The sequence below is a fragment of the Hemicordylus capensis genome, chromosome 4, assembly GCF_027244095.1.
Source record: "Hemicordylus capensis ecotype Gifberg chromosome 4, rHemCap1.1.pri, whole genome shotgun sequence".
Taxonomy (NCBI): domain Eukaryota; kingdom Metazoa; phylum Chordata; class Lepidosauria; order Squamata; family Cordylidae; genus Hemicordylus; species Hemicordylus capensis.
Window position 1 is genome coordinate 191,054,962 of NC_069660.1, and position 15,448 is coordinate 191,070,409.

A 15,448-nucleotide genomic window follows, 5' to 3' on the forward strand; every position below is an offset into this window, starting at 1 on the left:
GGGGGCAACTTTAAACTCGCAGTAAAGCTTCGCAGAAAACCTGCAGTAAAGCCTGCTGTCTGGGAATGCTCCTGGAGATGCCAGAGAATGAATCTGGAACTTTTTGCATACGATCATTGAGCCTCAACCCATCCACATGACCACATGACCCATCTGCATGACCAAGGGCATAGATATTTTACAGCAATGCTCACATGTCACCCATCCAAATGCAAACCAATGTGAACTTGCTTATCAAAGGGGACAACTCATGCTTGCAACTGCAAGATCAGCTCTCCACCCTATATCCAGCAATTGTTCTGATAGAGGCTTCCAGTTAAAAAATCCAGTGTGTAGGGCACCAATCTTTATATGAAGAAGTCCCCATTAAACTAATGCTATATCACTGTGTTATTTGGGACTTGGGGGTGGTGGTGGAGGTGAGGGAACCCAGCAACTGCTGGGATAAGCAGTGATGTAGCCCCAGCAAGTAGTGATGTAGCCCCTGGCCTGTCGAAGACCCCCTGAATACTGAAGGTGGTTCCGCCACCCTGCTGCCTCAATCCTAAATTTTGAGGCAAAGATTCTCAGTAGAGAACTTTCATCTGAGCCTCAGTAAAACACAGAAGTTAGGGAAAGGGGGATGGCACATACAGATATATAAACAACTGCATCTGCATGTAGTTTTGACAATCAAAGCTAATTCAATTCATTGTTGATCTGGTCATTAACCTTTATATTCACAATAAGGAATGGAAACATTTGAGATGAATAATTTTAGCTCAACCTTAATTTTAAATCAAAGATAAAGATCACTTCTGCATCAGGTGCATATCCATACACTGTTATCACACCAATTTGCATTTTTCATATTTAAAGGGATAATATTATGCCAAGACCATAAGCACTTCTTGAGGCTGTTGTCATGAGCAGCCAAGCCTGGGCAGATCCCAGCAGCCCCTTTGCACCAACCCCAGCATCAAATCCCAGCTCTTAGCTGAGGTTAAGGGTGCATATGCGCCCTTAACCCAGCTGCTGGGATTGTGTGTCAGAGGGAGCTGCTTGCAGCTCCCACGAACACAGAGACGGAAGTCTAGAGCTCAGTGCATGGTGCTCTGTAGAATGTTTGGAGGCTGGAATAAGGAGTCCCAGCCTTTGTTGTTCTGCACTGTTCCAGGCAGCTTTGGTCATGTGATTACGCTGCTTGTGTGCTGCAGGGGCTAACAGTGATCATGTAGCTGATAAAAGAGTACAGTACAACTCAATCTGAACATAAAACAGAATTACCAAAAGTAAAGACAGTTAACAGAAGACTGAATAACACCAAGAACAGCATGTAGTTAATTAGTCCCATATATATACCAATGGAAGCACACACATCATTACAATGTTCTTTCATTCTATGCGCGCGTGCGCACGCGCACACACACACACACACACACACACACACACCCTGTACAGTCTTAATGGGAACATGTTGTATAGATTTGCCGCATACAATTTTAAACCTATTTATTTTTCCCATCAAAAATAACTGGTGAACATTTTTGCTGAACAGCAATATTTTGGTGACTAATGAAGCTGGAAGCCTATTGTTATTCTGATGATACAATTGCAGATTTCAGAATGAAAATATGAATATGGCATTTTTACCAATATAAAACATCAATACTCAAACAGCAAGCAAGTTTCTGGTGAGCAAGGCAAGGCTATATTGATCTCTAGCTGGAAGAACTCTCCATCTAAATACGCAGAGAGGGCTCTTGATTAATGCTTGAAGTTTCTTTGTTATAAAAATGAAAATGGATTTCTCAGAGATGTAACCTTAATATTCCCTCTGTCACAAAAAGAAATATTGTCAAAACACAACCGTGATATTTGATTAAGAAGGAATATGTGTTTTTAAAAATGCATATATAAAACTCTTCCTAAGGCTGCACAGGAAACCACAGAGAAGCATAATGGGAAACGTTTCAAGGACTACAGGACTCAGGTCAGAAAGCAAGCACGCGTGCACGCACGCACACACACACACCATTGAAGGATAGGTAAGAATGCACCCTTCTCTTATGCTTCCATGAAACATCTGCAGCAGAGGGTAGCTCATTTGACTAGCCTGAGTCTGCATGTATATGAGCTTTACTTCCCCACTTTCTATGAATTCCTTGCAGGTTATTACAGCAGGAGCAAAGGTGGAAAAGTCAAATGTGACTCAATGGTCATATAAAGCTGGTTTATACTGAGTCTTGTTATACTGAATATTGTTATGTGATTAAATTCCAAACTAAGTCCAAACTAACATCACAATATACTGTCTTTGTATGTTTCCTACCATGCTGATATTATATTTTTGAGTGATGCTCATGTCTTTTCCTTAAAAATGTGGTTTTTCAACAAGGACAGAACACTAAGCAAACAAATAGGTCTCCAACCACAGTCATACCACAAATGCAATGCTGCAGCTCATAAACATAACTTCCATTACCCTAGACAGCATTAACTAAAAATGTAGGGCTGTTCACGGCCAAAGACTAAATACTTTAGTTATAGTCCTGCAAGTCTAATGTAGTCAGAGCTTCTAGAAGCAGCACGGGAATGCTCTCCTGAACCATGCAAAGAGTATTTCTCATCATAGAAGCCCTAAAGTGGTGCAGTGGTAAAACTGCCGCCCTGTAACCAGAAGGTTACAAGTTCGATCCTGACCAGGGGCTCAAGGTTGACTCAGCCTTCCATCCTTCCGAGGTCGGTAAAATGAGTACCCAGAATGTTGGGGGCAATATGCTAAATCATTGTAAACCGCTTAGAGAGCTCCGGCTATAGAGCGGTATATAAATGTAAGTGCTATTGCTATTGCTATTGCTAAATAGTTTGCGTATTTAACAATCATCTACTTCCATAACAATCTGTCTGCCTATTAAGAATATCTGGCTCTGATTTGTGTGCCCAAATCTTCTGGAAGTTTTACACATGGGGCTTTTAAACTCGCATCTCCTATGGAATGGAGGGGGTGCGTTCACATAACGGCCAGGTTTACAACTAAGTCCCTGCAAATTTTTGGGGAGCAGTTCACACACAATTTGGGTTTTTCATTCCATGTTAAGAGTGTAGCCCGACTTATATCCAAGGTTAAAAAATCCACTTTTTGTATCGGTTTTTTGGGACAATCCCAAATTTGCAGTGAAACCTACCAGTAAACTCACGGTAAAGCCTGCTGTGTATAAAAGTCCCTGGTTTTACGAGCAATCATGCAAGAGAGAACCTTCTCTGTTATGGCATACAGGCTTTGGAACGCCCTCGTCCAGCAGACTCAGTTGTTTCCACCCCTTGTAACCTTAGGAAGGATGTAAATCATAGCTGCCTTGCAAGGCCTTTAGCCTCTAGTGATTCTGGGGAGAACTCTGATTGTGGCTCTTTTCTTTTTTAATTTTTAAACTAGCTGAACCTGCACAGATAATCTGTGCACTACTTTACTTACTCCCAAATTAGTCCCAATTGTCTGTCTGTTTTTTGGAGTGAGTTGACTGGCATTAGTCCCAAGTGTGTGTGTGTGTGTGTTTTAATGTGTTGTTGACTGGGGAGACTGCCCGCGGTTGGCCCTCTCAGTTTCAAAGGGGTTTTTTTTAAATCCCGAGGTTTGCTTCCCCACTGCCCTCACATTCCCCCCCCCCACCAACCTTCTCTCCTCTCTCGTTTTGTCTCCTATAGCCTTGCCTTTCTTGTCCTCTCACTGTTCACCTCCATCTGTCCATCAGCCTGTCTCATAGTCGCCCTTCCACTGTCTTTCGGTCTCCATATCTCCTCTGGCAGGTAGGGCGGGTGGCCAATGTTCATTTTTAAGTGACCTCCTTCAGTACTCCAACCGCCTCCTGTCTCGCACGGCCCTTTAAAAATGGCCCAACTCCTCGGCCCCTTGCTTAGCACCCTTGTGATGACCCCAGGCCTCCAGATCCATCCCCAGCCTCCAAGACCTCCCCACCGCACTCGTCCTCTCGTCCTCCCCGAAACTGACTCATGCGTGCAGCAGCTTCTATCTCTGCCCCTTTCCTCTGTGCCTCTCCCAAACTGACGCACACTTGTCCTCTCTGCCCCAACATGACTCGTGCATCTGGCGCTTTATCTCCTCTCTACCTCTACCAAACTGACACGTGTGTGTGGCACCTTCTCTCCCTGCCGCTTTCCTCTGTGCCTCCCCCAAACTGATGCGCACTCTCCCTGCTGCTTTTCTCGCATTCTCCTGCCCATCGCCTTTCCACCCAAATGCACAAACTCTCACGAGGTCTTGCAAGAGTTGTGATGCACTCATCCAACGCCTAGCCTGGCTTCCTGAATTATATATATAAATTCTGCTGTATCTATGCCACCATTGCTTTATTTTTAATTATATTCTGTGTTTTCATTGTATTTTAAACGGCTTTGTAAGCCTCATTGAGTCCAGATATGCAGGTAAGTAGCATATAATAAATACATAAAAGAGAATTGGGATCCTCTGCACATTTAAGGGTTTGAGTAACTTAGAATACAGAGAGGATACAGAAACAGAAAGGAGGTTAAGGCCACAAGAATTAAGAAGAACATTTCTGGCAATAATGAAAATCTATTATCTGAATAGAAGCTCAAAATTCACACTGCATAAAATTCAAGTAGCCCCAAAGAATTAGTTTCCAAAATACAATTCATGATAAGCAAGTTCATAGTCTGAAGATTGCTGAAATATAGAATTAGAATGTAGTAACAGAAGTGCACAGGTCTGATGCATACACTTAGAGAAACCCGATTCCATTTTCTCTGCCTATGTGGATTGTTCGTTGTGGATTTGCTATCCCTAGTGGCTCATGTCTTGCCTCTTGGTTGACATACAGTCCAATTTGAGTTGAGAGTGCAGAACAATCCTATTAATAACACACATTAGTCAATGACACACCATTAATGAGTATATAATATAATGATGGAAGAAAAATACCTTCCCTATGACTTCTGCAGCCTATTAAGTGCAATGGAAAAAAGCATACTCACCTGTTCTAGGGTCAACAGAGAAATATGGCTGTCCCTGAAGAATACTGTACACCACCCGGGCACTATTTCCATAGGTGGGGTCATCTGCATCTGTAGCTGTCACCTGAAGGACTGAGGTACCTGAAATATTCAAGAAAATAAGCTTTATTTGATAGATGTCATAGTTTAAATATCACACACAAACACACACACCCCTTGTCATTGCAATAGAGAACCACTTGATTTATAATCATACAGGCAAACCAAAGCATTACCCTCAGTCAAGGTCCCATCAGGACATTATAGCCAAAGCCTCCCTTAGCCTTAACTCCCACATCTCTAATATGGGGCTAATAATACTGGACAATCTTTGAGGAATAGAACAATTATAAGGATCACTGGTTTCGGAGGCCCTTTTATGAGCTTCCGAACCGATTCGAAAGTCCAGTGGTTCAGCTGGTTCGAAGGTAGGGGGGATAGCTTTAAGAGCCAGGGAGGGCACTCATGCCGCGCCCCTGTGCTTCCCCCACTGACACTGTGTTAAAAAATGGCCCCATGGGGCAGCAGCATACCTCCTTGCTGACCCAGTGCACATTGAACCAGAAGTACACCCGGAAGTACCCGATGTGCATGCAGACATGCACCGGGTACTTTGGGGGTACTTCCGGCCCGATGTGCACCAGGATGGCAAGGTGGTATGATGCCACCCTGCAGGACCGTTTTTTAACACAGCGCCAGTAGGGGAAACACAGTGAGGGGGGAGCATCCTCCCCAGTCCTTAAAGCTATCCCCCCACCTTTGAACCAGCGGAACCCCTGGACTTTCAAATCGAGTTGGAGGCTCATAAAAGGGCCTCCAAACCAGTTCGTACACATCCTTTGTGGTAGTGCCACCACTTTAAACACAGCACTAGAGCATTCTCAGAGAAAAAGTGGTGGTTGGCAGAAGCTGGTTGTGCAGAAAAGCAGCTGCGCTTCAAGTGTTGCTGGTACTGCCCACAAAAATGTGACAATTTGCTATTAAAAAAGAAAAATCAGTTATCGTAAGCTGCACCCAATCCTGAAAAATCTGAGCCAGTTTCATGGGGCTCCCACAAATCTACAAAATATCCCACTCCCCATGTGGCAAAAATAGGTGTTGCTATTTGGACCAGCATTGCTCATACTGAGCATGACACCTTTTACCACACCACTAAACTGGTGGGCATGTATTGGTCTCCTTTCCCCGTCATAGTTCAATGTGCTTTGTATTGCTTCCTCTCCCCCCTACCCCCATTTGTAAGGTTGGGGCAGATGCCTATGTTCCTTTTTAAAAACTACACTTAGATCATTTTAATAATACATGGAGAAACTGGGCAACATTCTGTTGGAGCCTTTGAACTTTCAGATGAAGTTTGCAGCTGGTTAATAAGTAAGAGGAGTTTACTCCAAAATTTCTCAGAAGGGTTTCACACGTCTCTACTTTTTGTAACTCTTGTGATACATCTTTAAAAGAGGTGCTTTTCTCCCTTTATGGACTTGAATTATTCAGTGTACAATTAACACAACAAATTATTTCCCTATGTACTTTCAGAAGCTGCATACTGGATATTACTTAACTTCTTAAAAGGGAGGTCAAGGGCTCAAGGCTACACAGAAGATGCCCTCTGGGTAATGGGAATCTTTGCTCTTAAACCTAGACATATCAAGAGTAGTTGGGATTGTTAAGTATGATGGAAATATGAACAGGCATGCCCTGAGATCTATTATGAATGAATATATTCCAAGGCTGGGCTGGGGCTTTTGAAACAGATTCAAATCCATGCTTATCTGAAGTTTAAATGTAACTACTGACCAAGTGTTAGGGTGCTATCCAATCCTACTTTGTCTATGGAAAGTGGGGCATAGAGTCTCTGCACATGGATGAAAGAAGGCCTACCCAGCATTTTCCCTCCTCCAAGTCCTCAGTTAGCTTGTTGGTGCTCAGCTTCATGATGCCAAGACACATCTCAAGATAGAAGTGGCATATATTTAACTGCCAATGACACTCATTGATAGGGATAAGCCCGGACCGGTCCGGAGGACATTCTAAAGGTCCGGTCCGGACCTGGGCTGTTCGGGGGGGTTGCTTTAAGAGCGGGGGAGGGTTTACTTACCCCTCCCGCCGCTTTCCTGTTCCGGCACCCGTAATTTTAGTAGTAATTGGGGCAGCAGGATATGTCCTTGCCGCGCTTTCCCCGCTTTTGCTATGAAAAGCTCCCAGGAGTCCTCTGTGTGTGTGCGCACGTCACAGAGACGTGACATGCGCACACAACTGCATGCACGCGTGCAGAGGATGCCTGGGAGCTTTTCATAGCAAAAGCAGGGAAGGGGCGGCAGGGGGTATCCTGCCGCCCCAATTACTACTAAAATTACGGGCGCCAGAGCAGGAAAGCAGCGGGAGGGGTAAGTAAACCCTCCCCCGCTCTTAAAGCAACCCACCACCCGAGTGCTGGACCGCAGTTTGGTGGTTCCATGCACACCCCTACTCATTGACACTCCTGCTTCTGGTAGGAGTAACTTAATGCACAAGGCTTGGTCTCTACATACAGTAATGCAGGGCTGCTCAACTTTGGTCCTCCTGCAGATGTTAGCCTACAACTCCCATAATCCCTGGCTATTGGTCACTGCAGTCAGGAATTATGGGACTTGTAGACCAAAAACAGCTGGCGGGCCTAAGTTGAGCAGGCCTGCCCTAGTCGCAGGAGCAGAGATCTCTGGTTGCTGTGCTGTAGCCTGGTGGCTTGCTGTGCACCAGGTCTGGGGGCAGTGTCCACATGTCCTCAGTACACAAAGAGCAGAATTGCTTTAGAGTCAATCTCACATGGTTTTCCCCTCCCCTGCCTATTACTTCAGGATCCCATGTGCAGAGAACTCTTGATTCTCCAGACCCCAATCCTCCAGATTTCCCAGACAATGTTCAAGGCCAGAAATATGTATGGCATGGAAGGAGTTGGCTATCATGACTGCAATAAGAAGACTGTGGTGCGAGAGGAGAGGAAGCTAGCAAGCACAGAAGGAAGCAGCAGGAGCCATTGCCTGGCTGCATGGTGTAGGAACTGAGAGGTGAGGCACTGTGAGATTAGGGAGCAGGTGGAGCTCTTGGCTGCACCTGGTGGATGCTTCCTTCTCAAAGAGCATCTTGCCTCCCAGGCTCCCCAGCGAAGGCTAGCTGAGCTCTGGCCTTCATGAGGGCTCATTGTCCTGTTCACAACCTGAGGAAGAGGAACCTCCAATGATGTGTGCTTGTCTGCACTGAGGAGGCAACAGCCAGATGCTTTGGGGCATCAGGAGATGGCGTGCACTCGGACTGTGGCAACAGGGACAGCACCTGCAAAAGCAGTAGCCAACTCAGCCAACCTAGGAAAGTGATCGCTTAGTGCTTCTCACAGACCCGAGGTGAGTCTACCCCAAGAGCTGCTGCCTCTGGAAAAGGGAAAGCCAAGAGAAAGCCCAGTAACCCCCTGCTGCTGCCTTCAAATGAGGGGCACCATGCAAACTTTAGCAGGAATTTTATCTCCTCCCCTCCACCTCACTGGTTATTGCAACACAATATTCCTGTCACGGTCATGACTGCTGCCTCCAACCTGCCCCTCCCCGCTTGGAGTTCCCCCTCTGCCTTGGTGTATCATAAACACAATTGCTTTCTCCTCAGTTTCTTAGACAATCACCTAATCTGGAATGACCACCCCAATTAATCTGTGAAATTGAGGTTTCTCAATACGTGGGAAAGCCCCATAGTTTTAGGAAAGTTCTTTCCTTCTTTCTTTCTACTTCTTTATCACCAGAATTTGAAAAAGTTATATGCTGATGAAAAGCTAAAAAGAGAAGACTTCAATCTGTCTCTCTGAAGACAAATCTTTAATGTTTAATGAGGCAGTTTAATAATAATAAAAAAGGCAAATGTCTGCTGAGAATGCAAATCTGTATGCATGGCTTGCCATCTTTGTGGTGTGCAGTTAAAATCTCACATGGATCAAATGTTGAACAGGAACTCCAAGAAGTGAAAACAAGGCAAAGCCTCATGAAATCTCCAAGCATCTGCCTACCTGTGGAGGGCTGTTTTCTCCAAAGAATTTCACGGAATCTTTCTGTTTTATTTGTTCACTAAAGCAAGTTTGTTTGTTTGTTTATTGTATTTAACATATTTTATACTGCCCAAAACTACATCTCTGGGCGGTTTACAACAAAATAAAAACAGAAAGTAAAACATTAGTTAAAACAAAAACAAAAAGTTCAAAACATTACAACAATTTAAAATTTTTAAAACAATATTTTGAAAGCATTACAAGTCTAAATTTGTTTTATATGGGGGGAAGTATATCACTGGCAAGGCAATAAATAGAAAGGGACTTAACTTGATGGATAATTTGATAAAGGTCCTGACTGGATATTACTTAATTTCTAAAAAGAGAGGTCAAGGACTCAAGACTACATAGAAGATATACCCTCTGTGAAAGGTTATATGGTCCCTTTGGGTTGACCCAGAGACCAGTCTGCTGTCACATTCTGTACCAGTTGTAGTTTCCAGACTACATACAAAGGCAGCCCCATGTAGTGTACATTGCAGTAGTCAAGCCTGGAGGTTATCAGCATTATGCACCACTGTTTTAAGGTCATTTATCTCCAGAAATGGACATAGCTGACTATCAGCCAAAGCTGATAAAAAGTGTTCCTGGCCACTGCCTCAACCTGAAAAACCAGGGAGAGTTGGGGATCCAGGAGCACTCCCAGGCTATGTACCTGCTCTTTCAGGGGAAGTGTAATCCCATTCAGAACAGGCAGATCTAAACCATCTCTCAGGTTTAGATGGTTTAAATTAGCTGGGATTGTTCACATTTGCATTCTGGAAAACTAAGGATTTTCCTCCGTTTGTACTAGCTGTGTGTAATTATAATACATAAGCATATTGTGCATGGATCTATACCCTTAAACTAAATAGAAAAGTAGAGTGTGGATTATTTTATACCATACTGATTTCTCATTGCGCCACGATAGCTGCATTTCCATTTTTGAATCCATTATCTATGAATTATATTAGCAGTTTTTCTGGAAGAAAATGTATGCTTATCTCATGTACACACAGTTACACTTTATTTCAACCACAAAAAGTTGTACACACAATGTTGCAGAGATTTTATCACTATGTCAATTGTGATAAATCAGGCATTTCTACCAAAATACAGGATTCCCCCCACTGTTTTTTAAACAAGATGATCTCAGCTACCCACCTAAACTTAAAGGCACAAAAAGGCATAGGCTAAGTTGCAAGAGGGTAACTGGTCCCTATTCCCTTTCTTCAGCACTGTGTTCTGCCCTCTGCGTCACTGGCACTGCTATAGTAGCACTTCGGAGAATCTCTTTAACAGCAGCTGCCTCAATGTAAGGGGATTGTCTTGCCAAAACAAATCAATTGTTGGCTTCAAATCTTCATTTGGGGCAAGCAAGACTGTAATGTGAGACAAGGGCTTGTGCCTTGAGAATTATGGAACTGAGAAGGTGAGAACTGCACCCAGTATTTTTAATTTTAATATAGAATTGCTTGGCCAGACAAAATCAGGGCTCAGGAGAATAGAAGCTTTAGTGGACCAGCCCATCCATTTCCTGATGTAATCAAATAAAACCTTGCTTACTGCTCATTGATTGCCTCATCAAGGACCCAGTCTGTTTTTGTTTCTTCCGGATTGTCTCACCTGTTCAGCCCCATGATTCCTCATCTAGAAAATTTACATACCCACCAATGCCCTTTTGTCTCCCCGTTCAGGAACCCTCTCCTGTCATTTGCTGTCTGTGTTTTGATCTTTATCACTGCACTTGGAAGCCTGAGTTCAGTGTTCTCTCTTCTGAGAGCAGGCTGGAAGCTACTCTCCGTGGGGCTATTCTGACGATTGGCAAAAATTGGGCTAGGAGAGCCTAGCCCGATTTTTGCCAATCGTAAGAACCACTGGGCTCGGCTGCGAGCCCGGAGGATCTCGAGCGGTTAACCTGCTCAAGTACCCCTGCCCTTAGTCCGGGTTAAGCCTCCTCTCCCCGCTCACGAGCAGGGAGGGAGCCCTGGGCAGCTGGATCGGCTGCCCACACGAGACGGAGACGGCGGGGGCTGGGGAGCTTGGGGGCTGCGCGGCCTCCGGAAGCCCCAGTATGCCCTGCGCGCGCGTTCAGGGCATACTGGGGAGACCCCCGAGCCAGGAGGCTGCTTTTAAGCCTCCCACCCAGGGGTCTACTCACGAGGAGCCTCATCACGGCTACTCACGAGCAGTTAGCCTGGGTTTGCGGAGCACTTGCTCCGCAAACCCAGGCTAAGAGGTGGGCTACAGTAGCGGGTTAGACGCTCCGGAACCACCAGGCTTGGCTGCGAGCCCGGTGGTTCTAACGATCACAAAAATCGGGCTAGGATTTTTCTAGGCCGATTTTTGTGATCGTAAGAATAGCCCCACTGATTCACACATACGGGTTGACCGATGTTCTCCATTGGTAGAAGCTGTAGCTCAGTATTAGAGCTGATATTCTGCACACAGAAGGTTCTAGGTTCAATACCCAGAATCGGGTTGACCGATGTTCTCCATTGGTAGAAGCTGTAGCTCAGCATTAGAACTGATATTCTGCATACAGAAGGTTCTAGGTTCAATACCCAGAATCTTCAGGTAGAGCTGAGAAAGACCCCTGTCTGAAACCCTGGACAGCCATTGTCAGTCAGTGTAGGTGAAACTGATCTAAACCTTTTTCAGATATTAACAGGAAGTTCTGGTAAGAACTAATCTGCCCACTTACCTTTCACTAAAATCTTAAATGCTAATTACCATCTTGACGTTAGCCCAATTACACCTCAAACATTCACACATCCGCCATCTTGAGCTGGGCTGGATGACATCATCACAAACTACACCATCAAGGAGTCCCTATATATCACTAGAACTGTACTAAATTCAGTTGAAACCTGTTCCCACTTGCATCTCAAACATCCACATGTCTGCCATCTTGAACTGGAATGGATGACATCATAACAAACTACACAATTGGGGTTAGGGGTTAAGGATGTGCATGGGCTGGGTTGGCGCACGTGCAGTCAGACTTCTGAAGCTTTTTGATGAGGAACGGGGGAAAGGGCAGCAGGGAGGTACCCTGCTGCCCCAAATGCTTTCAAAAATGGGAGCGCTGGAGGGGAGAAAGCGGCAGGAGGGGTAAGTACACCCTCCCCCTGCCCATAAAGAGTCCCCCTCCCCAGTGCCGGACCACAGAGGTGAGGTTCTGTGCACACCACTATTAGGTGTGTGAATAAAACTGGTATGACCGGTTTGGTACGAGTCCAAACCAGGCTTGAATGGAACCAGACATGTTCAGGGCCATGGGGGAATGCCAAAAAATATGCACGTAAGTCCATTGTCTACTGAGCATGCCCTCAGCTCCTGTCTGTGGGCTTCCAATGGCATCTGGTGGGCCACTGTATGAAACAGGATGCTTGTCTAGATGGGTCTTGGGCCTGATCCAGCAAGGCCGTTATTATGTTCTTATGGTTATGAAAACTTCTATTTTATTTTATTTAAAACGTTCACATAGGGACATGGGGTAGGGATGAGGCTCCAAGAAACTTTGGATCCCCATACATACTTCCTTCTCTATAAGCTTGGCAGTGTGTGTGAGGAGAAGACAGGTGTATAGGCCTGATTCAATGGCATAACAGGTGGACATGACCACCTGCTGCTTGCCAGGCATATCATACATTCCACTTGCCTGCTTAAAGCTATTCCTTGTTACCATGGTCAGTCAACCAGCAGCACAGATGGCAGAAAAGCAGGAATTCAGAAGCAAGAGGGCAGCTAGATTAGATGGACCTGATCCAGCAGAATTCTTCTTATGTCCTTATAGAAAACCATCTGAATGCAGAAGGCAAATGTGCTTCTCTCTGACTCCCTGTAGTCTCAATTGCAGATTTTTCTGATCCAGAGGGATGGGGCAGGATAGAAAGCCAATACATGAATATCTACATCTTGACTGCATTTGTCATAAGGCTGTACCATTTGTTTAAAATAACAGTTAACTGATTTGTCAGGCTGTGTAATGCCTATAATGCAACTCTGAACAAATTAAAGCCAACATTCTGATGTGGATCTTCTTTCATACCAAGAAAAGAAAAAAAAGAAAACTGCAAAGACTAGTGCTTTGGAGTACTACTACTGCAAGAAAAAGAACAAGTGACCCACTGCCGATAAGAGGAGAAAGAAGTGGTTACATTACAGGCTTCTGATTTTGAGAATGACATTGATGTGCTTTTTAGCAACTTCCTTCTAAGCAGATAATGACTGGCTGAAAAAGCAGAGGGAATCATGAGTGAAATTAAAAAGGAAGGAGGGCTTATTTAAAAGGGAAGGATAGGGCATAAAAAGCAGGCTGCAGCTTTTCATAAGAAGTTCTTTTGTTAAAGAAAGAAGTAGGGATTTCAGAATGCCTGAATGGCACAAAGATACTTAAGACCCATTTCCACTGTGCAGCTCCACACCAGGAACTGAAACAAACAAAGAGCTTCAAAATTAGTCAGAGAACAGTGCAATGAGAACCAACAGGAAAAGTGCAGTGCAATCCCATGCATGTTTATTGAAAAGTAAGAGCCACTGACATCAATGGTACTTCTTACTCCCTAGTAAGTGTGGCAGGGTTGTATTCTTAGTGTAATAAGAGAAAAATAAGGAACTAAAAGTTAAATAACTTTAGCAAAACTTAACTTCAGGAGCTGTGTACTCTGTGATATTTGGAGACCAAGACAAGCCCACAGAACTTTTAACACCACCCCCAAAACCACCATAGTCCACCATGAACTGGACAAGTGTTCTCCAATTCATTTGACTGGTCATCCCAAACCTCTTTTGCTTCCCTCAAAATTATTTAGATGTTTTGCCTGGAAAGGAACCTTCAAATTCACTTTCAGTTTGCTTTAAATAGAAGAACAGATGCTCAGATGGGAAATCATGCATCCAGGATGGAATTGCTCATATGGAAGAGCTTCCATTTGAAGACTCCTGTCAGCCCCACCTTTCTCTCTATTACTGTTGCTGTCACTGTTGTGATGGGATTATTTTTAGATACACATTTGTGTATACAAAACACACACACACAGCAACAAAACTGTGATGAAAAAAAGCCCACCAGGAGCATTCAATTTGCTCCCTAGAAAATCACCTTTATGCAGGCACATCCAAAATGATGCTGGCTATGCAATGGACCTTCTACGGAGCAACTTGAATGGCCCTGCCAGCTAAGCCCTTCTTCATTGTCATTATAACCACTGCTGAAACAAGAGGATGTGAACTCCCAGGAATCAGTTTGCTCAGTTCACTTCTTTGATATAAGGCTGTGCTTGTAGCCCCATCTCTGGCCACAATTTAAAGCCAGTCTGAGTTCAGCCAACAATATATAAGTTTATGGGAATGTATTTTCACTACTGTGAGAACGACTGAACCATTCTGTCGTGTGTGTGGAGTATTTATAAAAACAACATCCTACACTTACCATTTCCTAAAAGGAGAGTAATATCTGTGCACAAAAATTTATGGAAATTATACAACTGTTTTTTTTTGCAACAGTTGAGTAGCTACCCAAACTGCATATACGCAGCAAAAAATACACACATTAAACACTTCACATATTACAATTTAGTAGATGGAGACTAATTTTTGTAAAGGGAAAGGTCCTTAGGGGGGAATGTAAATATTATTTCAAGACTGCAAAGATAAAAGTTGAGGAAAATATAAGGAAGCCTATGCAGAATAAGGATAAGTTATCTTACAATTATATATCCTTTTTTAAAAAACAACAACATGGGCACAGTCAAGGTTCTGCAAATTCACTTGCCTCTCTTACTATAGCAAGTGAGAGGCAGACCCCTGGTGATGGTGAGTGAGACAAATGAACCCCAGTCTTTCTCCCAGCTTGGGAGCTACAAAGAAAGAAATTGCTCTGCAGAGACAGGATTCTTCCTACCCCCCTCAATAGCTCCAACTTTGGGATGAAGGCTGATGGCTTGGGTTGCTGCACTGTCAAGTTGCCTGGAGTACACTGTTAGCATAGGGCCAGCCCTGGAAGCCTCCATCCCGCCCCCAGCAGCTTGCCAGTACAGAGCCAACGTAGAAAGCTCATGCCACCCTTTCCAGCTCTGGAGCTAGAAAGAGCGGCTGGGTGTTTCTGCTGCTTAGTGTTTAAAGCACCTTGGCCATGCAACAGATAAGGTCCACATCTCCCTTTCATATGGGAGGATAAGATTCATTGGCCTGTTTGGAGTGCCTCAGTCAAATGATGGCCTTAATTTTCCTTGGAAATGTGTTTTAATTTTCTCTGTGCCTCAATTCTCTATGGAAATGGGAGATGTATGGCTTCCTTGGCCTCAGCTTGGCAAAGGAACCCAGAGCATGGGGAGTAGAGGACCTCAGTTTTTGGTTGGGCAACCAAGTTCCCAGGGCGCATGCGCG

The 15,448-nt window shown here is 44.3% G+C and overlaps 1 protein-coding gene across 8 annotated transcripts in view; it reads right to left on the reverse strand.

The window, feature by feature from the left end:
• The window catches only part of CDH18 (cadherin 18), an 896,981-nt gene that overhangs the window by 148,304 nt on the left and 733,229 nt on the right, over nucleotides 1-15,448 (reverse strand). For all 8 annotated transcript variants that reach the window (XM_053243963.1, XM_053243962.1, XM_053243957.1 and 5 more), the window contains one exon: nucleotides 4,993-5,112. In XM_053243963.1, the coding sequence (XP_053099938.1) occupies nucleotides 4,993-5,112 (120 nt within the window). The remainder of the gene's footprint in view (nucleotides 1-4,992; nucleotides 5,113-15,448) is intronic.